Source organism: Callionymus lyra, chromosome 1 (assembly GCF_982586985.1).
Source record: "Callionymus lyra chromosome 1, fCalLyr1.hap1.1, whole genome shotgun sequence".
NCBI classification, from domain to species: Eukaryota; Metazoa; Chordata; class Actinopteri; order Syngnathiformes; family Callionymidae; genus Callionymus; species Callionymus lyra.
Genome location: NC_141818.1, coordinates 18,406,261 through 18,431,923, shown reverse-complemented (window position 1 = coordinate 18,431,923; position 25,663 = coordinate 18,406,261). Strand labels below are relative to the sequence as shown.

At 38.8% G+C, this 25,663-nt stretch overlaps 1 protein-coding gene across 2 annotated transcripts in view; it reads left to right on the top strand.

Moving 5' to 3' along the window:
• The window catches only part of LOC148088281 (transmembrane protein 132C), a 185,200-nt gene extending 160,852 nt beyond the window's left edge, over positions 1-24,348 (top strand). For both annotated transcript variants that reach the window (XM_087795911.1, XM_087795903.1), the window contains 4 exons: positions 6,059-6,267; positions 15,301-15,574; positions 20,005-20,196; positions 22,879-24,348. In XM_087795911.1, coding sequence (XP_087652037.1) covers positions 6,059-6,267; positions 15,301-15,574; positions 20,005-20,196; positions 22,879-24,033 — 1,830 coding nt within the window. In that variant the 3' untranslated portion in view covers positions 24,034-24,348. The remainder of the gene's footprint in view (positions 1-6,058; positions 6,268-15,300; positions 15,575-20,004; positions 20,197-22,878) is intronic.
• The last annotated feature ends 1,315 nt before the right edge of the window (positions 24,349-25,663 follow it).

The following is a 25,663-nucleotide window of genomic DNA, read 5'->3' as shown; positions in this document are numbered from 1 at the left end:
TGGTTCTAGTAAACTGACACTTTTATATTAAAGATGATGTACAGCTGACTTATAAATGTGCCATGATAAATTATTTGAACAGAGCAGGGCATTTGTTTGATTCATTTGTGCCTTCAATTTTCAAAAAGTGTATATTTCTGTGGTCTGTAGTGCATTGGAAAGATTAAATGTTGAAAAAAAACAGCTTCTCCCCGGTGGTTTGGATCCACTATTTTGCAAAGCTGGCTTCTGATGATATTTCTGAGCCTTAACTGAAACAAACTTCCTAAAATTTGGAAATCTGTGATCGTCCTCCCACTGCTTAAAACTTCAAATGTAAAACAATTAGATGCCTGTTTCAAAATTATGTTTTCCAGCTATTTATTCTACTAGCTTTTTTTAAAGTATTTAAAAAATTGATTTGTGATCCATTAAAAGTACTTTTTAGAATTCAACAACCTTTCAATATTATAATATTGTTTTCCTTTTCTTATTTACTTGATGAACAACATTTACTGAGATAACTTAGTTGGTTAGTTTAACAGAAAATGTTTTTTTTTTTAATTAACACTTAGAAATGGTCTAAATAAGATTGGGTGTGGATCTGAAGTGTATTATTGATTTAGTTAGTATTGAAAGTTTTGCCACGATGTATGGCTGTTGTGTACTTCTACTGGTAAGAACCTAAAAGGGCAAAAACTTGACCCTAAAAATATATAGCGTGAACGTGATTATTAGGGAAAAGTGTGTACTTCATTAAAAAAAAAAAAAAAACTGAATCAATCAGCTTTGATTCAGACAAAGGTTTACCTGCTTTACACAATTATGGTAAGAAAAATAAAAGCTTTATTTAGTAAATGTTGTATTTTCATTAGGCTAATTCCCCAGAGAAACCGCCTATACTCATGCAGCTACTGGCTAAAACAGTGAATACTGTGAATAAATAATAAGACATTAGGTCATGTTTACTGTCATAACAAAGTGAATCTCATGACCATGTATACAACAAGGATTCATAGTCTTCAGAATCACTCGTGTTATGTGCTTTTTCACTGCAACCAGGGGCAATTTTGGTCCGAGATCATCTGCCTCCTGCATCAGTGTTTGTTTTAATTAGCGTCAGACACAGTCCACCTTCATGCCACCATCTCCTCTCGCTCCATGTTGTGCACCTGTCTGGTGAGTTGTTAATTTCCTGGGCTGGATCCAGAGACAGCCTTAATGCCCCCAGTAAGTGTTCCCCTGTTAGGCTGCCTAATGTGTCTGATTAATGTGCGAGCAGATCCTCGCGGACGTTTATGATTCTTCAGGCAGTAAAGAGAGAGAACGCTTCATTCACGGAGAGGCTTCCACACACGTATGTCACGACACGGATCGGCTTCAAAATAGATATGTTGAGATCACTAAGTGCTGAGAAAAATGAAGTTCTCAGATGTAAACTTTGCTTTTCTGTCATTCATCGTGCAATAGATGAAGGTCTGCCTGAAGCTCACACCACCTCCCACTCAGTCCATGACCTAACCAGAAGTTGGTACATGAGATGGAAATTCTGTCTTACATGTTGCGGGAAGCTAGAGATCATAGCGTAGTTGATGAGATATCAAGTTTAGGGTCAAAACTCAAACTTATATGGTGCGCTTAGATATTTCATATTTAAAACAAAGCCTTTTTCTCTACATATTAAACTAATTCCTACTTCGTCACCTATGAACTCCTGTTGTACAATTTAACTGAACATCTTTAATAAAAAACTTTTGGCAGTCATTTTGAATCCCTTTGATTTATTAACCGCTTGTAAATAGTGGGAGTCTCTCTTTTCAATTGTAGGCTTTTTTTCATTTGATTGTACCTTTTGAGAAACTGTGACCTTGCGGTAAAACAATTCTTTACCATCACTCTAAAAATTTTGGAAAATTTTGGTTGTTTGCAATCCATGTTTCGTAATACAGTAAGGCATTTAAAGCAGCAAGAAGTTAAAATAGCATTTTAGGTGTGAGTACAATGCAACTGAAATTGTTGTTGTCAAACATAACATGGGATTTATTTATTTCGTGGTGTCAGTGGAGAATATAAGATGAAATAAGATAACATATAACAACAATATCATACCAGGATTTTAATAAAAGGCTTTTTTTCCAAATTCTGGTTTTATCTTCATAGTTACTTCAAAAATTCTCTCGGTACTTAAAAAAGTACATCATAAGTAAATAAAGAAAACACTGTCTTTGTAAAGCAGTTCGTTGGTCACATTACACTCACAGACTCCCCTGAAGGGTCGCCCGGACAAAGTTACGTAGTCAAGAACATTGTTAACATTTCAAGTTAGAAATTAATTCTGAAAATTACTTAACATGTTGATTTAAGTGTCTCTTATATGGATCTTCTTACCTCTATTGTACTCATCAGTATGTGTCCGTTTTTTACAAAACTCCCTTTTCATTGAAATATTTACATTAGATGTGCTCAAGCCACGCCCACTGAAAACACTTTTATTTTCCCGTGGAGATTAAATCTTGTTTATCTTGACCACACACACTCTGCTGTGATTGTTTAAGCATCAAGGTTTGTCATGCGTCAACATCCCGGAAGTCTCTTCCTCCAAGGGACTCATTGTATAAACAAAGCGGGTCGTGATTACAGTCATAATGGACTCTGCTCTTGTACCTCTTATATATAATTTTATGAAGTAATAACTTTAAAACATGCTCATGATGAGGGACTTACTGCATCTAGGAGAGGAAGACTTCACCATAAGAACCATGTGAGGAAGTCAGGAGAGTTGGAGTTTGACATTAGTTGCCCCTGAAAAGAACACAGACCTCCAAAAAGATGCTCAACAAGTAGTAGCAATTATAAAATGAAAACTCTGCATTACGCTGCATTATTTAATCTATAAATCTAGATCGTTTTTTTAAATCACATTTAAAAGACTGCAGAGCAGTAGGTGTAAGCAGTCAAATGAGCTTGCGCCATCAATCCCTCGGAAGATTTGTTGAACCAGCCAGTCTTTTTTTTGTTCCATTATCAACATTCCTGAAAAAATAAACACATAATTGGAGCCATTATGCTTACAGGTGTTATTTAAGTGAGATTAGACAGATATGCTTTTTAAATGTAAAATGGTAAACTGAGATAAATTCAAAGCAGGTACACCAGACTGGAGGTGAAGAGAACAGGTCTGGCACTGAGGGAACTTTCACGATATGGGATCTGCCTACAAACAAAGAAAAAAATCCAAGATGTGAACACACGTAAACCGGGCTTTGGCACCAGACTTAAGTCCATCTAGATTCTAGAGAGAAGGTATTCTGGCCTGGGTTTCAAAAAGGAAGGGAGCCCAGCGGTGTGAGAAGGTCCACCGTTAGTATCCCTTTTCAGGTATTCTTCGAATTTCGCCTACTGCACAGCTAACAAAGCAACACGGCGAGAGATGTGAAGAGGCACTGTGGGGGGTAAAAAGGCTCACTGCCAAGTCCACAGTGTGAAACCACCTTGAGCCCAAAACTCATAGAGTCAGGTCAGGTTCCATAGGCAGGAAAGGGAAGCGTGTTCAGTATGGATCAGCTGGATGTCAATTGGTTTGTATACAATGACTCTGGTTGGTCATTTTGTCTTTTAGAAAATAGAATATATTTAACGGTAATAGCATTGAAGTCTTAGTAGTGGGAGAAGGAATTAAAAAAATGACAAATGTCGTTTTTTCAGATGGGAAAATGTTTTTCTTTGAAAGAAAGTAGTAAAGAAACACATTAATTATCTTTTATTCACCTCATCTGTGTTCTCTCCTTTTTCTTTGAGTCTTCAGTGTTGACTTCAGTCACCCCAAAGATTGTTGCTCCATTGAAACAGAATTAAAAACATTTTTTTTAACTAGTTCAAGGGAATCTTCTGCTATTCAAACCTAATAATCGAAGAAATTACTGGAAGCGTTTTCGAGAATCTTAGTGACTGCTGTCAAAAGCACTTCAGTCTCCTCACATTTTCCACTCTAAGAAAAAACAGCAGAACAAAAAAGGCTGATAAGGAGCAGCGACTCGTCTGACATCTTTATCAGTTCTCTCACATTCATTCCGGGAGTGCTGACAGAACCCAATCTTCTCCATGACTGGCTGCAGTCATGGGAGTGACGGCATCTCTATACAGATGTTCAAAAGCTTCATTAAGCAACGTAAGAGTATGTAAGCCTGCAGTAGCATGGCTGGGAAAATAACTTTAATTTCTGTAATAACAGCAACATCTGAGGTAAAAGGGTCATGATTGAATCTGAATATTTGTCAATAATGTGACATTTCTATTCAAAATATAAGCAGTTTGCTGAACTCATTCAGTATGTTACACATGTGGTTTAACATATTTGATTTCATCTTAGTGGGGCGTCACTCCTTTGTGCCCACCCTAAAGCCTTCGCTTGTCTACATGCTCATTTTCGATAGTTTTGTTGAGAGCGTATAAGTAAAGGCGGAAACACACAGGCACATAAATTAATAAACATATTGTATCTGTAAATTCTTAAACTGTGAATGATGTTATTTAAATAATGTACACTTTGAATTTCACTTTAAATCTTCACAAAAATAATATAATCTATTATTAAATTCTAAGAAGAGAGGGTTTGTCATTTAAGAAAACACATTTTTGCTTGATTTATTCAAACTTTAGTTGTTTTTGGAGTACAGTTTGCTCTGCCTCATAGTTCCAAAAATACAGCGACTCTATTTCAGAAAAACTTTGGATTTACTGGTTAAATTTCTTAAAATCTGCCAGGTTTTTTCAAGTACTTGGTTAAAAAAAATGAGAAAAAGCATTGTGGTCGTCGTCATTCTCTTAGAATGTCATCTGTTTTTCCTTTAATATTATTTGATGAACTCTCATTTTTGTAATAAGGATCATTTTTTGATAGTTTCTTGATGATGTAAACATGAATGTGAAGAACTATATTGATATTTGAAGCTATATAACAGACGATAACATGTATTACTGCACTTTGAACTGAGTAAAACACCCTCCATTGTTTTTCCTTTCACACACGCTTGATATGAGTTCTGTCTGAAAGGAACAGAGGTTGTAATGTGACTGTAAGAATATTGAACCGAGGTAGACCTGACTTACAATCGACTTTTCTCGGAGGAAAAAATAGATTTATTATCCAGCGGTCACACTGGCTCTTGAGTGCTGATCTGCTCATCCAAGGCAGGAAATCCTAGAATACGTGTGACTCTTACTTATAGAATCCGAACCAATTTAATTTCCCCAGCATGAGGAGGTTACGCTGGTTCTACTCTCCGGCTCCTGGAAGGTAGTTTAAGCAACAGAATATGTCACACATACGTTCTCCTTCAAGTCGCAGAGGAAATCTCGCCGTTGTCTCATGATGAATGGTTGTTTATGGTTTTATCTTGCGGTCTCAAAATAACTTTGCAAGGGGAGAGTGAAGAAAAAAAAAAGACGTCCCGTCCTGATCATCTATTTCCATCTGCCTTCAGCCTTAGTAGTTGTTGATGCGATGGGATCAATAGGATTGACTTGATGCCAAAAATAAAAGAGGCTATCTCTCCTGAAGACATGCTGATTAATTACCTCTGAGAGTATGTGAAAGCCCCTCTTGAGAGTTTCAAGCTTTTTTTGCGTGTGAAGTGTGTTCTTTGTGCATGCAAGGGCGTCATACAGCTTTAAAGGACGTGGAAGCTGCTCGAGTTAAGAGATAAAGAAGTTTCGGCCCAAATAATGGAAGTCTTGTTGTGTCTTCTTAAGGCGACTAATTGGCGTTTTAAAAGGATGTCAGGATACAGATGGAATCTGAGATTTTATCTAGAAGTCTCTGGTCCGATTGGTTTTTGTTGGCTTTAGGTAAAGCAGCGTTAGAAGAGCTAGACGTTGACCTGATTTCCCTCAGGGTTCAAAGTTGCCTCGCGCCGCTTTCATCTTGTTCAAAGTAGTTACAACAGCGGTGCATCAGTGCAGGCTGCAGTCTTGTAATCAACTTGCTCGGCGCCGCGCTCTTTTGCAGAATGTCATCTACTGCAAGGCTCTGAAAAAGCTGGACTCAAATGTCATCACTTTCCCTTCTCCTCCTACTCAGGTGTCAGAAAGGTGTGACTATGTCTTCGTGAATGGGAAGGAGATGAAGGGCAGAGTGAAGATGATGGTGAACTTCACCTACGGGTACCTGAGCGCTCAACTGCAGCTCAACGTGTGGATCCCTCGACTGCCTCTTCAGATCGAAGTGTCCGACACGGAGCTGAGCCAGATTAAAGGATGGAAGGTTCCTATCACGGCAAGTGGTCAGAGGTACGATTCCACACACACGTTGTATACACTTGGAAGTCGATATATGACACGTGATTAGAAAAAATTCTATAATTTTTTCACTCAAAAATCTGCCTGAGAAAAAAATGTATTAGGACAATTACATTTTTTTAACTTGTATTACTTGAGTTGCAAGGGTTTGAACCACAACTCTGATTTCCTCCCACAGTCCAAAAACATACATAGGTTGATTAGGTACTGGACCATGAGTACATTTAACAGGCTGCAAAGACAGAATAAAAAAATAAAATAATCTGTTCTATTTATTATTATTGCGTGGGATGTGTTTTATTTTGAAAAAACACCAGATTCAAATTTAAATAACAATTGAATGTGACTCAAAATATTCAGAAACAAAACTTCTGTTTCAGAGGCCTTATTCCATATAAATAGTGCTAAAACACAAATTCACACATTGGAACAAAGTCTCTAAAAGTTGGAAGACACACACATACATAACACCATCATCAGCATACAACCAAATATACATAGATGCAAAAACACAACCATCTTGTTGTGACCTGTCCAGAGCTCTTGCTGATTCAGCGTTATGGTGAAATTTTTCATGCAGTTTGAATTTGTTTTGTCATGCTATTGTATTTTTATTTTTTTCTATCTTAACGTCGGTCTGTGAACATTATCCTGACTTTTAATCAGTCCATGGTTTAAAGAAAGGTTCAGGACCCCTGTTTTGAGTATGGGTTTGAGAGGTATTCAGGGTGTCGTCCACCTCTTGTCCGAGACAGATGGGAAAAATCTATTAATGATTGAAAATCTTTCCAAAAATGTACCATCCCTCATCCGACACTATTTGACATAGGACTGACATGTGTTTCCTGGCCTTGAACACAGATTCTGACACAAACATTCTCCATTGTACGGGTTTGTGTATATAATTTATCCTTGTAGTGGTTCAGTCATTCAATAGTATGTTCTTTGACAATAGCATCTGATATTCTGTGCGACTGCTAGTGGCTCTTAATCAAGTTTACCTTCACGTCGAGAACAAGGATTTCTGTGGGACTCACACTTTGCACATCTACGATAGCCTCATGGGACAATCCTACCTCAGGCTCCAACAGTCGTAGAAAAGTATTTGCCAACTTTTTCTGTCGGAAACTAAATCCAGCCTTCTATCAGAGAAGGGAAAAGTTATCTGGCCCCCACTGGAAAAAAGTTAGGGGACCCCTGATGTATATGGTTAACTAGGTAATTTAACCACTGGTAGTACTAGCTAGAGAGTTTCCATACTTTCCTTCGCAACACGAAGCTTCTCTTTCTTGTCCTGCTTAACACACGCTGACGTTCTTAGTGACCAAAAGGCTGACCTTTGCAAAAACAACTTGTCATTATGGCTGTCTTAAAGGTGGCAGCGCCATCGCCAGTCTCTCACTTGTCAGTGGGCCGGAACATGATTAGAGCTGTCTGGAGGTCAGCTGTCTCCCATGGGGCCTCATCACTACCAGCACCTCAGCCAGTCCCTGGCAAATGTTGAAACGCCACAATTGATGGAGCACCTACACATTCAGTAATTACAACTAGTGATGTTCGACTCCCATACATCCCGGTGTGTCGACTCTAGTTATTTTCGCTTCCCTCCCTGAATGACACGGGAAGAGCATCCGAATAATGTTCGTCGTCTTCTCGGCTCTTATCAACAGAGCTGGAGAGTCGTGGCCATTGAAGATTCAAGGTTGTCTGTCGTTATGAAGGGATAACAATGTCACATATTGTTAGTGCCTGTTGAGAATGAGCCATGAGTCCATGGAGCTCTGAACTACAAGACCAAAGTTTGTTCTTCTTCCACTAGCCACACAATGGGGGGGTAAAGACATCGGGTGGTTATTGGATATGTTGTAGAAGAAATATGTTTTTGTCTTCTATATCTTTCTCATGTTCAATTCAGTCTTCTGAACCTGGAGCCAAAGTTTAACATTAAAGTTTCTGAAGTTGACTAACTTCTGACAAAAAACATACAAGCTCAAAAATCATAATTTTACTGGGAATTACATTCATTCTGGCTCCTAAATAATGTATTTTAAAGGCTTGAAGCTGTTTTGACATGTTGTGAATATTATTAAGCATGTTTCAATGTCCTTATAATACACATTTATATTATTTATATCCATGATGTATACAATCCCACCACGTCCAATGAGTCCACATATATTATTAATAACATTAGTGTAAAAAATAACTTATATTACGGTTGTGTTTTTCTATGTTTAAGATTTTAAATGATATACTTGATATTGTAGTTAATATTTTTCTAAATCCAAATAAAAAATAAACAAAAAAGCACAATTTATTGTGTGAAAAAAGGAATTTTGAATGGCGTCTACAGTTTTACACAAAGAGTAAAACATCGATGGATCGTTACCATCACTGCACAACTTAGTAGACGAAAAACTGTGAAACATTTTTATCACTTAAAATAATTAAATATTTGAAATAGATGTTTGCATTATGCCACAGATACACAGAAACTACATCTTGTCCATAAAGGTTTGTTCAAAAATAAATTCATCATTTTGTATAAATATATATAAATATATTTTTTCCTCATTATTAAATTGTTTGGGATTAACGTCTGAAGAGGGATGTGTCATATGTGTTTCTCTTGAATATCTAAAGATAGCTCGTCCTTTTTAAATTCAAAGAAAATATCTCCGTTTTTTTTGTAGAAACACTTTCTAGTGCTTCCAAGATGATCTATTTTTTAGACTGCAACATCACCTGTCCTACCAAACCGGCATTCATTTCTAGAGGGGTGAAAACGACCATTCTCTGTCCAAGTGCATTCTTCAGTCACCGCCATTGCTGAATTATACAGACACAACTCGTGCTCAGCACTCTTGGGCAAGGGTGTCAAATTCAATCACCATCTGTGAAAATACAGAAGAAAAGGATGTTGCTCTTGCTTTTGAACACAAAAAGATTCCTGAAAAGTAGACAGCTGAAGTATATTTACCTTGTATTTTCAAGTCAAGTGAATACAAATTTAACCATTTTTACATTAATGTTTCAATATTGGAAGTTCTTTTTTTTATATATCTGCTAAATTAAATAATAATAAACACTTTTCTTTAATTCCACAGCCTTTACAACAGTCAGATAAAAAATGCTGAAGGTGCAACACTGACTTCAGGTGACTTATTGTATAGATTTTAGATTTCACAGTCAATATTAAAACATTTTAGTGACCAAGAAAGATTTTGGAGGCTTGTGTTGATGACCTACTTAAACCTGACGTGAGCTCATATAAAAAAAGCAACATATGAACCAAATATTAAGATGTTAAGAATTTGTTGGCACACTTAAATATTATCACATTTCTTCGTTACATCACAATCAAATAAGAACGAAGTTTAGGCTTTTCTCTTTTCACCACTGTCGTTATAACATCCAATGTTAGAGAATAAGAGAATATAAGATAGTATTATTCTAACACAATTGAACCTGAACTTGCTTCTGCGCACATAAAATTTAGCGCCAAGATAATACTGACAGAAGATAAAAATACTGTAGATGTTAATAGCTTTTTACTTTGCAAAAATAACTCCCAAAAAGTTTGCATGTTTTTCATTTTCAAAAGAAGCCTTTAGCTTTAATGTTGGATCTGATTAACCAATAATTTTGCCTCACACTCCTGGAAAATAACTAATAACAATTCAGAAATTCATTTTTTAAAGACACATTCTTTTGTGACAATTTTTTTTAAGTTATTGTCAGTTTGATGGTTACTCCAGTTGTAATTTTCTACCGTAGGCACTAGTGCTTTGGAGTTTTAAGAATGACATCATCTTGAAGAATTGAAGTTTCAACAAATCATGAAAAAGCACTATTGACTGCTAATTTCTCTTGTTTCTTCCTCAGCAAGTAAAATCGATGGCTATATTTATAACAGAAAAACAACAACAAACAATTGTCTTTAGATAGAATTCCGTCTGTATATATAGACACAGCGCTGCCTATTCCTGTACAAATGACCCCTGTCGTGTTATTGAAGCAGAAAATAAAATGCAGCAAAACGCCAAAACAAATGCGGCCCACGATGCATGACGCACGGCGAAAATAAGCATGACAAACACATTAATATGCAACATCTCTTCTGAAGTCAGAGCAGTGTTTGAAAGTGGATGAAGCGGAAAGCAAAGATGCTTTGTGAAGCAGGTTGTTCCTGGTGCAGAGTGTGATTTGTTTATTGGATTAACCTTAGATTACATTTGGAGATGGATGCGCACTGACAGATCAGATTAGTATCAGTGGACGTGGTTGGAACTTTACTCTCGTCTTTTTCTTGCCTGAATACGTTACACCAAACTATTAGCTTGGACTTGCAAGTGAACACTGAGGAGCTGATAGTGTCTAGACGTGCATAAATATGACGGGAGCGATTTGAAGATAAGGAAACAAGCCTCTGGAAAATATTGAAGCTGAATTTGCACTGTAAAAACTTCTTATTCCATATCAAACACACGTTTTAGGTGAAAGTTTCCCCCATTTATTTGTTTATTAAACTTGTATCTCTCTACTTTTGTTCCTCATGGCCAAACTTCAGGAAATAAAATGTATATAAAACACCTTAATCAAATGCATATGCAGACTCAAGGCTGCTGAATCTTAAAAGCATCGTCCATTAAATGTGTCACTTTGTTGAGGTGTCAGCAGCCTTGATTAGTAGAAGAACCGTGAAAAATAAATCACTGATCCAAGTTTATAGTTAGAGAAAGATGTCTATAGGGTCAGTTGACATTCCTCTTGTATTCATGTAGGCCTTTAAAACTATTATTATTATTCTAGTATAACACTGCAGAAAACTGACCAGAAACTGTTTCATTCAACTGAGAATAATCTCTAAATTTAGAAAAATGATGTCACAACATAATCTGGATTTTATAATCCATGCGTTTGTGTCTTCTCATTTAGACTATTGTAACAGTTTATTTTCGTGTCCAATCAAGAAGGAGCTGTCTCACCTGCACAAAACTCTGCAGCGAGAATTCTGACTTGCTCTAGTAGAAGAACTTACATTTCCCCGATCCTTAAAACTCTTCACTGGCTGCCAGTTTCTTTCAGGATCAACTTTAAAATTCAGGTTCTTACATTCAGATCTATTCATGGTCAGGCTCCTCCTTACATCAGTGATCTGATCCAGCCTTACACCCCAGCTCGGGCTCTGAGGTCTGTGGATCAGAATCTAGTGATGGTTCCTGAACACGGTTCAGGACCAGAGGAGAGAAATCGATCCAGGCTGTTGCTCCTAAGCTTTGGAACGATCTTCCTCTCCCTCTGTGTTTGATGGATCTACTGACTCCTTCAAGAAACATCTTAAGACATTTTCATACTTACTTACTTATAAAGATGACAGGCATAGAACTATAAAATGTGACATCAAATCAGATTTCCTGTTTAAGTCAGAAAGTTTACCCAAGTGTTTGTGGGTTAAACAAAACATTATTACTAAAAACTAAAATAAATAAAAAATATTTCTGATTCCACATGTTAAAAGTGTAAATATTATCAGAACCCCCTCACTATTGCTTACACAACAACACTTGACAAGCATTAACTGAGTCATTATAAAGTTCATTAGTGACCAGACCATACTCGAGTCAGCACCTCTTACATTATTCACTTTAACTTTTTAGAGAGAAAAAAAATAGCTCATTTGCATCTAATTTAGCATCTTTTTTGCTCCTACTGGAATTCAAATGTTGCCCTTTGATTAGATGTTGTTTTCAGTGGTTACTGAGTTGAAGATAAACACTTGAAAAAAGATGAGAAGAAGAGTTTTTTTTCTGAAACTTACATAACCTCTATCTCAGATAATTAACCCAGTGCTGTGTTTCTCTTTTTTTGTTTTGCGAGAATAAAACAGAAACTATATATTTATACTTGGTTTGTTTTCTTTGCAGTGGTGTTGACAGATAATATTCATGAAATATTCAGAAAGCTAACTGTAGTTTCCCTCAATAAAAGTCTGTTAAAGCACTTCTCTGCTCAGATCAATCTTCATTTACATTATCCTTTTCATCAAGGCCTGTAGATTTGACATTTCCCATCAGCAAGGGAGCAAAGTTGACTACATATAAACACGTTGTGGACCCTTACTTGGGCTGGAGGGCGATCTACAGGTCCATAAAAGTAGCCTGTCAAAGCGTTGCATGAAGATCGCTCAACAACATTCTCAGCTGGCTGGGGTTTGAAAGGGCAGCGAAGAGGATAGTTGTCCAAAACGCCAGAGGAGCTGCAGAAATAGATACTAGGCGGCTGTGGATCAAAAGTCCTTACTTGATGTTGCTCACCAGACGCAGGTGTGGCAGGTTAGCCTCAGTGAGGGTGTAAAATGTTGTGAGACCCCAAACCTCCTATGACCACAGGATACATCCTGAGGATGAATTTCAGATCATACAAGATGTTTCTAACAAGAAACAAGGGTTGCAAGGAATACAATGAAAAATGCAGGAATAAACCTCTTACCTTATTTTTAAGCAGCTGCCCTCAAGCCTGAACAGAGTGGGATTACAATCTCATCACAACATGCTCGTTTACTGTGTTGTTTAGGTGATAAAAGTGGAAAGAAATATTTAATCGTAAATAGCTGCAGTTGTAAAGGTCAGGGATTTAAGGGTGCCATCAAACCAGTTTTAAGGTCCTGAGTATCAAAATAAAACCCAGCTCAAACCTTGCTCTAGGGGCAGTTAATCCATCCATCGATCTATTATTGCTGGTTTTTCCCTTATTGGAATCTCAGTTTCAATGGGGGAGAGGCGGGGGACACCCTGGACAGGTCGCCAGTCTGTTGCAGGGCACACAAAGAGATACAACCATTGCCACACACACTATTACCTACGGACAATTTCCCCAAGTTGCCAATAAACCTCTGGAATGTTTTTGGACTCTGGGGAGGAAGCCGGAGTAAAATGTGCCACCGTGCGCCAGATACAGATATTATTTAAGCAAAAACTGGAAACATCTTAAGTGACAAACGATATCCCTTGTGGGGAGGCAACACTTTCATTCTGAAAACTTGTCCAGAGTCGTTCACCAAGGGTGGAAGAAACGAGTAGCCACGGTTGACTAGGTTCATTCATTTATGCATTTTCTGTGACACTTAATAATTATAGGGGTCTCAAGGTGGCTGGAGCCTATCCCAGTTTCTTCGGGTGTGAGGCAGGGGACACCCTAATCTCTGGGCATTACACACAGGACAACTAAAAGGAAGGATTTTTCTCCTCTGGTCCGAAAGCGTGTTCAGGAACCATCAGTAGATTTTGATCCACAGACCTCAGAGCTCAAGCTGGGGTGTAAGGCTGGATCAGATCACTGATGTAAGGAGGAGCCTGACCATGAATAGCTCTGAAAGTAAGAATTTTAAAATTGATCCTGAAAGAAACTGGCAGCCAGTGAAGAGTTCAAAGAATTGGGGAAATTTTGTATCAACTGCAGGTGAGACCGCTCCTTCTTGTTTAAACACGGACACAAACTAAAATAAAATGTGCATGTTTTTTTAAGTAAAATATATTATAGTTGTATGTTATACATGTTTATTCACTTCAACCTGACGAGGAAAAGCCCTGAGGTCAGAAAAATGATTTTCTTTTTTAAAGCCACAACCGTTTAGGAAATTCTATTACCGTCCAATTGTCCTCGAGGAACGATGTCTCTTTGATCAGCTATCCTTCAGCCTTTAGTGAATTTGGTAACTCCATGAAGTATTTTAAGCCCTTGATTCCAAATCTCACCATCTTTCTGCTTTTTTTCTCCCAGTAGACATCTTTATTCCTCTGGCTTTGCATGCAATCAGATTTTCTCCCAGGATTCAGACAGAAAGAGACAAGCCGAGCGGATAATCGCTAGAAAAACAGTTTGAGATTAATGTCTTTTCTTTCCCCCTTCATCATGATCTCGACCTCGGCTGGCGGGTGCCTTTGTGCACGGAAGGGCGCAGAAGGAGCAAATAATGATGATGAGATTAAGAAGTTGGTCTACAGTCAAGTACCCCATGAGTGGTTTTGGAGACGAAGCACCTTTACAAGTGCCTCTATTGTGCCCAAGTGTGTTAAACTCAAGAGCCAAAAAACAGCATTTATTCACTCCAGGTGTTTAGATACTGCTGCATAACACCCCAGGGTGTCGTCTGTGTCAAATTGAAATAAGAAATGTAGTTATCGATAAACCCAACAATGGAGTGCTGGAGGCAGAGCTGTGTTAGTGAGGAACCTGTTTCGATGTTTCAATGAAGTTTTAAGGGAGTAATCAGGAGCTGTTTTGGGAATTCAATAACACTTTAAATCGGAAGGTCCAGTGAAAACAGAGTCAAATAGTTGTCATAAATGACTGTTAAGTCTGGATACATATATTTATAACCTTAAAGTAGGATACAAACAAGTTCCAAATATGCCGTGCATGCCGTTTTAAATGTGAGAAAATAACTTTCATTTATATACATTTAGCTTAAAGATTTTGTAAATTAAACTAACATTTTTATAATTTTATTACTGTCTTTACTGGGCCTCTGAAACCAATTGTTACTCAGTTCCTAATGAATAGAAAAGGAATAAATTAAATATTTTAAGATCTTTAGAAGAAAGGGTGAAATAAAAGAAACTTTAATTTTATTTTAATTCACTTTTTCAGATGCAGGAAGTTATACCAAAAGGTACGAGAATGTTTAGACACACAATAAGGAGAAAAAGTAAGAACAAAAACAAAGGTTGTGTTATATTACAGTTAAAATATCTATACAGCAATACTTTTCTACATCATATTTTAGTTATTATACAAATACGGGCCACATAGATACAGAGAAAGATGGTGGATACCTTCTATTAGCGTCATGATTTAGCTTCAACCATCAATCTACTAACCATATTTAATTGTGGCGGAGAATTATGTGTGGTTTTGAGTAAAATTGATTTTGGGAGTCGTCCAAGCCCAGCAAGGTTCAGTCTTGCAAATCTGCCAGAGGGAGGGTTGTAGATATTCAGCCTTCTTCTTTCTAATTGCCAGGTCGGCACGGAACAGCGAGGATGAGGAGGAGGACGACAGGCGAGGAAGAACCTGTACCCTGCAGTACCAGCACGCCACAGTCAGGATCCTGACTCATTTTATCGCCGAGTCAGCGGACTCCAGGGGCCAGACCAAATACATGCTCGGCACCGATTGGCAGGTGGACATAACGGAGTTGGTGTGGGAGTTTGTGAAGGTGGAGAACCAGAAGATCGCACAACTGCTGGACCGACGCACCTTGGTGGGACGAGACACAGGCATGACGACCGTGCAGGTACGTGTCGTCGCACAAACAAATGGACGTCAGGAAGGTTTGCCATTTCATTGACATTCCTTAGTTGATTTTCAACTTCACAAAGCTGGCAACCACAGACATTGTTGTGTGATTTCCTTTTTGCACAGAAGGTCCCGACTCAATTGATGGTAATGAATGTCATTAGTGATGAAATGAATCCAAGGTTGAGTCTTTATTTTGATCATAATGAAGCCCATTCAGCACAGACAAGGATGTCAGTCTAGAACTAATAAGTGTCACATGAAAAACATTTTGAAATTCTCAACCATTCTTTCAGTCTACTTCAGGAGATAATGTGGCTCGTCACAACAGCCTGAGATGAGCAGTCGGATTCTCACCACTTTATTGTTGTATTTATCAAGAGATTGTTGTTTGTCCTTCACATGTTGGACTAGCTTTGAACAAAATGTTGGTTTTGGAAAATAAAACTGACTTGAAGGAGCTAATATTGTTCACATACACTCCTACAACTAAAATATAATCCAGTTTTTATGTCTTGTTTCATTTAAAAAAATCTAATTTGAGTTAATGATGAGTGAAAAGTCCAGAAATGAGTCTCATTTTTAATATAATGAGATACAGAAATTACACTTCAATTACCGTTTTATAGTTTTTTTTAAATCCGCCAATAATGTTTCAATACGTGTTAACCCCATGACAACTCAAAAATCTTCAGAAAGTCAAAAATGTCTTCAGTATTTAACCCTCATGTTATCCAAGGTTTAAGGTGACCTGATTTTTCTTTTAATTGTTTGATGAACAATGGTATATATATATATAACCAGAGGGGTCATTATACTTGACCTAGAAGCAACACAGGTCACCTTGACCCTGGGAAAACACAAGGGTTAAAGAGGGTCCATTATATAATTAACAAACTAGACTAAACTATCAAACTATCATTAGAAATATCATGGATTATTTTTATATTCTGTTTGCTAAAATAAATATGAATTAACAGGTCTATTTTTATATAACATTAATGACATTGTCAAGTAGGCGATAGCAAGGTTCAGTTGTAATAAGTAGGTCAAACTTGAGGGGCTGTTTTGTGATGTAATAAGTGGAACCACAGATGTAAACAAGCAGACAGTAAACAAGTTGTGAGTAAGCAAACACATGAAACATTTGTGGATAGTATGGAGTAAGTAGATGTGGGGACGCAGAAGAGCGTAATACTTATTAAGACTGCAGACATATTTATTTTAAACCATTCAGGAAGCGATGGTGATTCACACATGTCAGATAATAAAAAGTAAAGTAAAGTTTACTTATGTTTTTGGTTAGTTAGATTTTGACTATAAATTAAATAATCATTCTAAATATTTGGTGTGTGATAAAATTCAATCTTCACACATTTTCTACTCACCCTCATGTCGACTAAGGGTTGGAATCATTTTCAGAGTAATCTGTTCCTTTTTTTGAGTTAAAGGCAAAAATGTTTATTCATTTTATTGTAGCAACTGGAGCTCAGATGTCTTCATCTTTGTCCAAAAAAGACACCAAAAAAAACATCCAAATACCTGCCTACTGCTCATCTTTAACGTCCATCTTGACTTGAAGCCTTGAAATAAGGAATTGTTCTGAGAAAACTAAGTCTGTATATTCAAAATTGTTTTTTAGCCGGAGCTCAAGGTCCAATTGTCAATGTACATATGAAAGATTAACATTGATAGACTGGGATCTTCAGCAAAAAACAATCATTAAATAAAGACTTGTTACACTTTTTTCTGATACAATCCCTCATGCCGAGGTTTCAATACAAGTTTGTCATTGCAGACCAGCACTAAGGAGGTACATGGATGTTTTTAAGTGTATTTTTTGGACAAAGATAAGAGAGCGCCAGTTGCTACATTAGCATAGACATTTTTAGTTTTCACCATTCCCTTTAAAAACCTTTTTCAGGACTAACTTCTCTTTCCAGTGTGTTTATTCATTAAATTTGCATTCTGTTATGAGGTAGAAGGTGATTTATTTAAAAAACTTGAAAATACAAATAAATGACAAAAAGTTAAATGAAACTGTCTAGACATCTGCAAAGAAGCTGATTCAAGTCCAAATCTAACACAGGACGCCAGCCTCGAACGAAGCCGCCAGCGAGCGACTGTGACCCCCGACTGTTCAAGTGTGCCGTCTGTTAAATTCATCTCCTTTGTAGTGTTAGTCTAAAGATGATTCATGATGAAACGGGAGTGGTTTATTCAGGGGACGGTAACAGATGGTGCTGTCAGTGAAAATTTGATTAGAGAAGACAGGTGTTTACAGGTGAGTCATAGATTGCTCAGGAGGCGTTCAGGAGTTGGCAGGAGAGACCGATGGCTCCCACACTCAGAACCGCATGAATATTGTAATGGCCGACCAGTTAGGTAAGACATCGTCATGGATTTAGGAAGTTGCTGGGAATATTTCTCATTCATAATGGAGTAAGAGCGACACACTGTAATGTTTCTGACATATATGCATTCTGTGAACCACAGTTTCTAGTCCGACTTTACATGTTCAACTGGCTCATCGTCACCAGTGCATCACGCCATCAGTGCAATGTGGGTTTAAAAGTGAAAGCTGCGTTCAAGATAGTGTCAAATATTCAGACTCTAAATAGTAAACCAGATTTTTAATTATGGTTGGAGATGAAGCGACTTCTGTGTGGGAATGAGATTTGGATTTCCACTTTGAAACGGATTAAGTTGAGCATGTCAATAAACACAGAAGGTGCTGTGCGTCGCTCCAAGAGAGCGGGTTGATCGCTATTACTTTTCGCTAGAGAAGATTTCCTAGCAGAGAAGCATGAGTTATCGACTCTGAAAGAGACCAGTACACAGATGAGGGCGATCGGACGACAGGTCCAGATTTTCGAAGGATCACGTCGCAGAAGTCCATCCCTGTGCTGAGCCCTGGTTCCTCAATCCAGCCAGAGTTAATGGCTGGTAGGAATGCTGGGAAATACTTTTGTATCATTGATGATGTGAAGGGAACACCAGGCCAGGAGTAATTGTTTGTCAAAAAGCCACAAATAGCAGGCAGAAGTGCAGGCGCCGCCTCCAGGTGGTCTGCAAGAGAAGCAACACTTTAATGTGTGTGGCCAGTGACGTGCTGCTCTGTCCTGCAGTAGCACAAATATGTACATTTTATTATTATTAAATGGGAATTAGGTTTTAAAACATCTTATATTTGCCTTCCAGATTCGTCTAAATGGTCTGTGACATGTATATGTTTATTGTTGTTGTCATTTACTGCTTCATTTAATCTCATCCCTTGTTGTTTACAGGGTGTCTGTAACTTTTATACAAACTTCAAAAGTAAACACAACCATGTATTGCAAACATACAATTTTTCATGTTTAATTTTGTGATTTTTCAAATGTATTGGGGGGTAAAAAAAAAAGTAAAAAGGCACTAGTACCAGTTGAACCTGGACCAGAGAGGGTTGATAAAACTGCCCACAAAAAAAGGACTTTATTTCACCTTTTATACATCTAACTTGAGCTCCTGACTCATCCAGGCTTGATCCATCCGATCAGTCAGTCTAGTCCAGCTCGTCTAGCTCGTTCACAAACCTTTGATTTCATTCAGCTACTTGAGCAATTAACACCTGGGTCATGGCTTTATGTTCATGCGATCGTATTAAGATGCATTACCCTGAAAGACGTTCCGACAATTTTTGATTTTGCCAAATATATCTACTCACTTTGTATGATGACACAGGTATTTATCAGAAGAAAAACCTGGTAAGCCTGACAGCTGGGATGATCCGTATCTACGACTATGGCGATGCCTTAAAAAAAATAAATAGAAGTCAGACCGACCAATGGCATTCATCATACACACAGTATGACATCCCTTCTTCACGGGTCAAAGCGGGTCTCTCCCCTGGATTACCAGTCGTAATCAAAGAGAATTGATCCGTACCTGCAAGAGCGGCGGCGACCGGGTGGCAGCCGGAGCCGCCGTTTGATGTCGACAGCCTGAGAAAATAGATAAAATAAAGAAGTTTGGTTTCTTGCAACATTTCGCATATTGCGCAGAAAGTCCGTGAGCCTTTTATGTTAGATGAAACGCTCGGCGAGACGGTTTTCCGAAATCACCTGTAATTCGTGATAATCTGCTTTTCCTCGAGTCGGAGACGTGTGATGTTTTCTACCCTCCATTTGCGAAGATTCAGCCGTCAATCAGGCAAAGTGGTCAGCAGAAGTTTATGTTTGGAAAGCTTGTGCGTCTAGATGTAGCCTTCACTTCTCAATCAAGCTGAAAATGTTTTTTCCTGATGAAAACTGTCTGACTGAGATATACATATACATGACGCCTTCAAAAGAAGGTATACACATACACACAAAACTAAAAAACATGTTGACAAATCTCTAGTTGACAACTTGTATGTCTCATTCGTCCGCTTTCTTTTTCCTTTCGAAGGTGTTGTCGCCCCTATCAGACTCCATCCTGGCCGAGAAGACCGTCACCGTGGTGGATGAGAAGGTGACGATCACCGAGCTGGGCGTCCAGCTTGTCACGGGATTATCTATGAGCTTGCAGCTCAGTCCGGGGAGCAACAAAGCCATTCTCGCCACGACAAGCACACAGGTGGTCCTGCAGAGCCCCAAGCAGGTCAGATATATCGGAAGATCGCTTCAAATCTCTGATTTCTCTTTTCATTTCAAACAGAAAAAGTTTTTTTTTTTTTAACGCTTTCACCGGCGATTGGTTTAATTTTGAAAAGTCCTGACTCGCACAGTAAAAATATCCGAGTATTGTTTTAATGATGCTCTTTATGGGCACACTTTTTGGCAAGCAGACCAGTCAGCATGTGATCAATAAACTGCTTTATGTGCTGTGGCTCAGAAACGGCAATTCCATTCATCTCAATTACGGCTAATGTACTGAGCGGCCTTTCAAAGCTTCCGGGAAGAGAAAACTGACCCAATATAGCCTTTTATTCTGATTTGTAAAAAAAAAAAAAAATCAAATGCAGACTGCAGCTAGGCTGGCAGAGCTTCAGTTTTCAGGAAATTATACTGTTGCAATTACACTTTTCTCACAGTGGGAGGAACAATTATGTGAGGACCCAAAATCTCGGCGAACGAGAGGTTACGCAATAATGGTCTTAACTCCTCCTTCAGCTAGCTGTAATCACATCCGCTTTGTTAATACAACAAGTCCCTTGGAGTTGGAGACTACCGGAATCGATGACGTGCGGTGACAAACCACAATGTTTCACCAATCACGGAGAGTGGGCATGGTTATGGTAAACAGGATTTAATCTCCATAAAAACCAAAGGGTTTTCAGTGGGCGGGGTTTAAGCACATTTTCTAATGTAAATATTTCAATGAAAAGAGAGTTTTGTACAAAAACAGACACATACTGATACAATTGAGTACCAAGAAATATTTAAGAGACACTTAAACCAACACATTAGTTGCTCTTTAATCTTCAGTAAAACTGCTTTAACTTTACATGTAAAAGCTATGATACTGTGGGATTTGTGGGGCTTCAGTCTTTAGCAGTTACTTTGACAAAAAGACGAGGTACACCCTAAACAGTTTGGGAGCCTCTCAAATAGGATAATCTATCAACAATTTTTCTTTTGTACTGTACGAAGAAATAATAGTTCCTAGAGAAAACCAGCAAAAACCCCCAACTGAACTGAACAAATTCTAAACTTTAGCAAAACACGTCCCACAGAGGTTTGAGGTCACAACAGAGAAAAGGGAGGGTTTTTTTTGAACACACAACAATCAAGGGGAATATGTATCAGGTGAGACGAAGCAACAGGGGACACAAATCAGGTCAATCAGGTCAGGAGCATAAGAGGAAGTTGACAAGACAAAGATCAGTGCTGTGTCTCAAATCGCATACTTCTCTTAGTATACTAGAAGCTAGTATGCATCAGGATAGTGTACATACAAGTACGCAAATTATCCACAGATAGTATGTCTCAAATCAAACACCGCCGCTACGCATTACCAGATTTGAGGCGACAGCTTCTTCTTCTACTTCTATTTAACGATGGTTTCAACCAGCTGTTTGAACGCTATCGCCGACACCTGCTGGCAGCACGTTTTGCAAGTTTGGAAAATGAAATAAAGAAAACATATGAGAATCGAAATATTCACGAGATATTTAAGCTGGTATCAGCACCGAAGACGTGTCATCCTTCTACTGCTGCGGAAAATACACCTGTACGTATATAATTATATATATATATATATATATATATGCATTTATATATGACGTACCTTCCGTTTAAAACGTCACTAAGATGGCAGCTGTTTAGGGTAGATTGTGTCCATCGAACCATACTCAGTTTTGTGGGCGTTTTAGTACGCCAATTTAGTGTGCATGGCGCACTAAATTTCGCATAATAAGAATTGAGACGCACTAACGCACTAAAAATACTAAATTTGAGATTAGTATGCGATTTGAGACACGGCACAGGACTTCACAATAAAACCAGGAAGTGAGACAAAAGGGAACATAAATGACATGGTATTGAGTAATAGATGTTGATTAATTGACCATTTCAAATGTATTTACATAAAGTCAAAAAATAAATAAAGTAGAAATGTGAAGTAGAGTAATATTAGTTATTTTCCAACTGTTAAAACATTCTGTCTCTGATTGTAAAGGATTTAAAAAAAGAGGAGAAAAGTGGGGCAGCAATCACCAAAGCAGAGATGGACAACCAGGCTTGTGATTGACATGTACAAGGCTAACTTGGGCATTTCATTTCTTGGAACATATGAGTCAGATAATTCCGTTTGAAAAGGCTTCTAGAGGCTGATCATGGAATTGAGCCGGTGTTTTTCATCACGTAACATGTAGTGGTCACAAAACGTTGAATTCTTCGGAAATGCTCTGAATCCCTTGAACTATTCTGTCGAACAAAACTCATGTTTTGTTAACGTACTTACTTGCTGAAGGACTATGAAAAATATTTTGCGGTAAATACGTGATTAATTGAGTCAATATTTGCCCATTATGAAAAACTCCCTCATGTTGAAAAACATACGAAGTGATTAGTCAAGAGAGTACACAATGATGTTTAAAGGCACATTTGTGTGTGTTTGTGTGTGACCTAATGTGTGTCTCTGTGTGACTAATTTACAACGTCCCTGCAGGAAGCTGCCAAAAGCATCTAGGGTTTCTAAACAACATCTGGTTGATGTTTTCATTTTGGAAAAAAAGTCATTTCAATAAATTATATGTGTTAATGCATTAAAGTAACATTCACCATCTGTTGCCGGTGCAGCTGGAAGCGTAACCTGCTTTGTTTGTACCTGTTTCCACAGGAAGCCTTGATCAGTGCGTGGCTGCAGTTCAGCGACGGCTCGGTGGCTCCCCTGGACCTCTACAACCCGGACTTCTTCGTCCTGACAGCCACCTCCCTGGCCGAGGAAATAGTGACAGTGCATCACGACCCCTCGTGGAAATGGCCTGTCATCGTGACAGAGGCGGAGGGCCAAGGCCTCCTCGTCCGAGTGGAGATGACCGTGTGCGAAATCTGTCAGAAGCTTAAGCGGCGCAGCGTTCTGGCAGCAGGAAACTGCAACGTCAGAGTGAGGTTCGGTTACAGCGACAGCGCGAGAGGAGGGAGCAGCGATTATGTCACGGACGGTGAGGAGATGGAGAACGCCGGGCGACCCAGGTCCGGCTTCGACAACCAGTACTTCGGCAGCTCCGTGTCCGACATGGAGGACGGGGTGTTGAGGAGGGTCACCACGACAAGGAGCACGATCATGCGAAGACCCGGCGGAGACAAACTTTCCGACGACGGAGGCCAAAACATCCCGATAGATTTCGCAGACTTCCCCGCCCAGGTGGACCTCCCCCGCGGACGCAACCTAGATGACGATCTCATCCAGACCACCAGAGGACTGACAGATCTGGAGATAGGAATGTACGCGCTTCTCGGGGTCTTCTGCCTCGCTATTCTGGTCTTTCTTATAAACTGCATCTCCTACACTCTCAAGTACCGCCACAAGGAGCTGACCATCGAGGGCCAGGAGAGCCTGAACCACGCGCACGACTGGGTGTGGCTGGGCAATGAGGCCGAGCTGCTGGAAAGCCAAATCAGTTTGTCGCCGCAACAAGAGGAGCAGACCTCCATGATAGACTCGAGCAGTGGACTAGAGGAAGGGAGCCACCTGCTGAACGGTGGCTCAGGACAAAAAAACGTGCAAGGTCAGGTGCACCGGGGCGTGGAGACCGGCTGCACAGCGAAGGACAGCAAGGGAGACTCGCCGACCACCAAGAGAAAGCGGGTCAAGTTCACCACGTTCACAGCTATCCCATCAGACAATAGCTACCCCACCGTGAACACACTGACGGGGGGCCACATGCAGGACATTCAGTGGGTCTGCCAGGACGTGGAACTGGAGGACTCCAAGGAACTGCGCAACTATATGGAGAGATTAAACGACAGCGCTTTAAAAGAGATGGCGTAATATTTTGTGTATCAGACTCACCTGTTTGCCTTTTATAGGAAAATCAGTTTGAAATTTTCGAAAGTGATCCTTTCGAGGGACTCGACTTAAGAATAACGCCAAACTGCCAAAGGGTCGTAACCTGAATCACAGACCACCACAATGGCCGACAATGAGACTCACTTAGTGAAAAAACAATGTCAACAACCAAGGATGTCTGGAGGCACTTTTTTTTTTCTTTTGTTTATTGTGTTTTATCGGATAATTTGTAACAGCCTTTTGTCATTACCAAGAAAAACAGGGTTAAGACGGGATCAAGTGAAGAACCTGTGAGCGAATAAAGGCAGATGGTGACGTATAGACCTCAAAAGATGAAACAATAGATGTTCCAGATATGTGTGCTTATTAAATTTTGTTTTTCTAAGATTTGTCATCATTTCTAATGTAATTTCTCACACTAATTCAAAAATTGGGACATGCTTTTATTGAATCAAAACATAATAGAAGGTGGAAGAGTAATAGGTATAATTTGCTAAAAAGCACCCCAGAGTCAGTCAGCACTCTGTCAGTGACAACAGAACAAAAACAAGACTGATACCCAAGTACACAAAAGGCTAAATGAAAATATCTATCAAGCAAAGACATTTCTACTTTGAAGAAGAAAACAACAATCTTACATTTTATACTTCACTCCAAAGGCTGTCAATAACGGCTAAAGTCGGGGGAAGAATTCTAAATAAGTAATTAACTTGTTATTCATTTTAATTGTTGAAATGTTTTGGTCGGTCCTGCCAGATGACAAGCATGATTCTTTCACATTCAAATAAACTGTATGTCCAAGGGTAACTATACATGAATAGTTATCATAAATTATCTCATATTGGCCACAAAGCTGGCTCCGTTGAATTTGACTGCTAAATATGTGAAAAAGTATTTCAAAGTTAATAAATATGAGTATTCTGTGTTGCACTTTTCCCGTACGTTTGTCACAGCTTTTCTCTAATTCTCTCGCATCTTTCTCTCGACCTTCTCTGAGCTGCACACACAGCGAGATGGTCGCTGAAGAGTACACACGACTGGATCAAACTTGCTTCATATTTTACAAAGATTGTGATCTTTTGGGGACGACAACAGCGTTAAGAACATTCGCGCCTGCTATTGTAAAACCACTTAGCAACAAAACACATATGTATATCTTGTGATCTGGAAGATGGAACTGCTTGTTTACATTGAACATGAACGAGTCAGCTAACAGAGATTTTTGATCAACTTCTAGATAGTTTTTCACCTGTTTAGGGGGGTTCATTCTTAAAGGGCAATTAACCAACTCTCCTGACTCACTCACATGTTTCAGATGTTGAAGTCTTCACTCCAAAATGCAGTAACTCACTTATCATGACCATGTTTTGAACTTATTACTTTATAAAGTTCCATCTGAAATCCTGGCGAATGAGAGGTTGTGAGAGAGGAACCCATGATGAGGTAATAACGGGCCTAATACCTCCTCCAGTCATTAATAATCCCGCCCCACTTTGTTTATACAACGTGTCCTTTGAAGGTGGAAACTGAAGACACAAAACCCTGATGCTTGACCAACCACACTTACAGCAGCCTTAGGTTATAGTTAATGAGATTTAATCTCCAGAAAAAT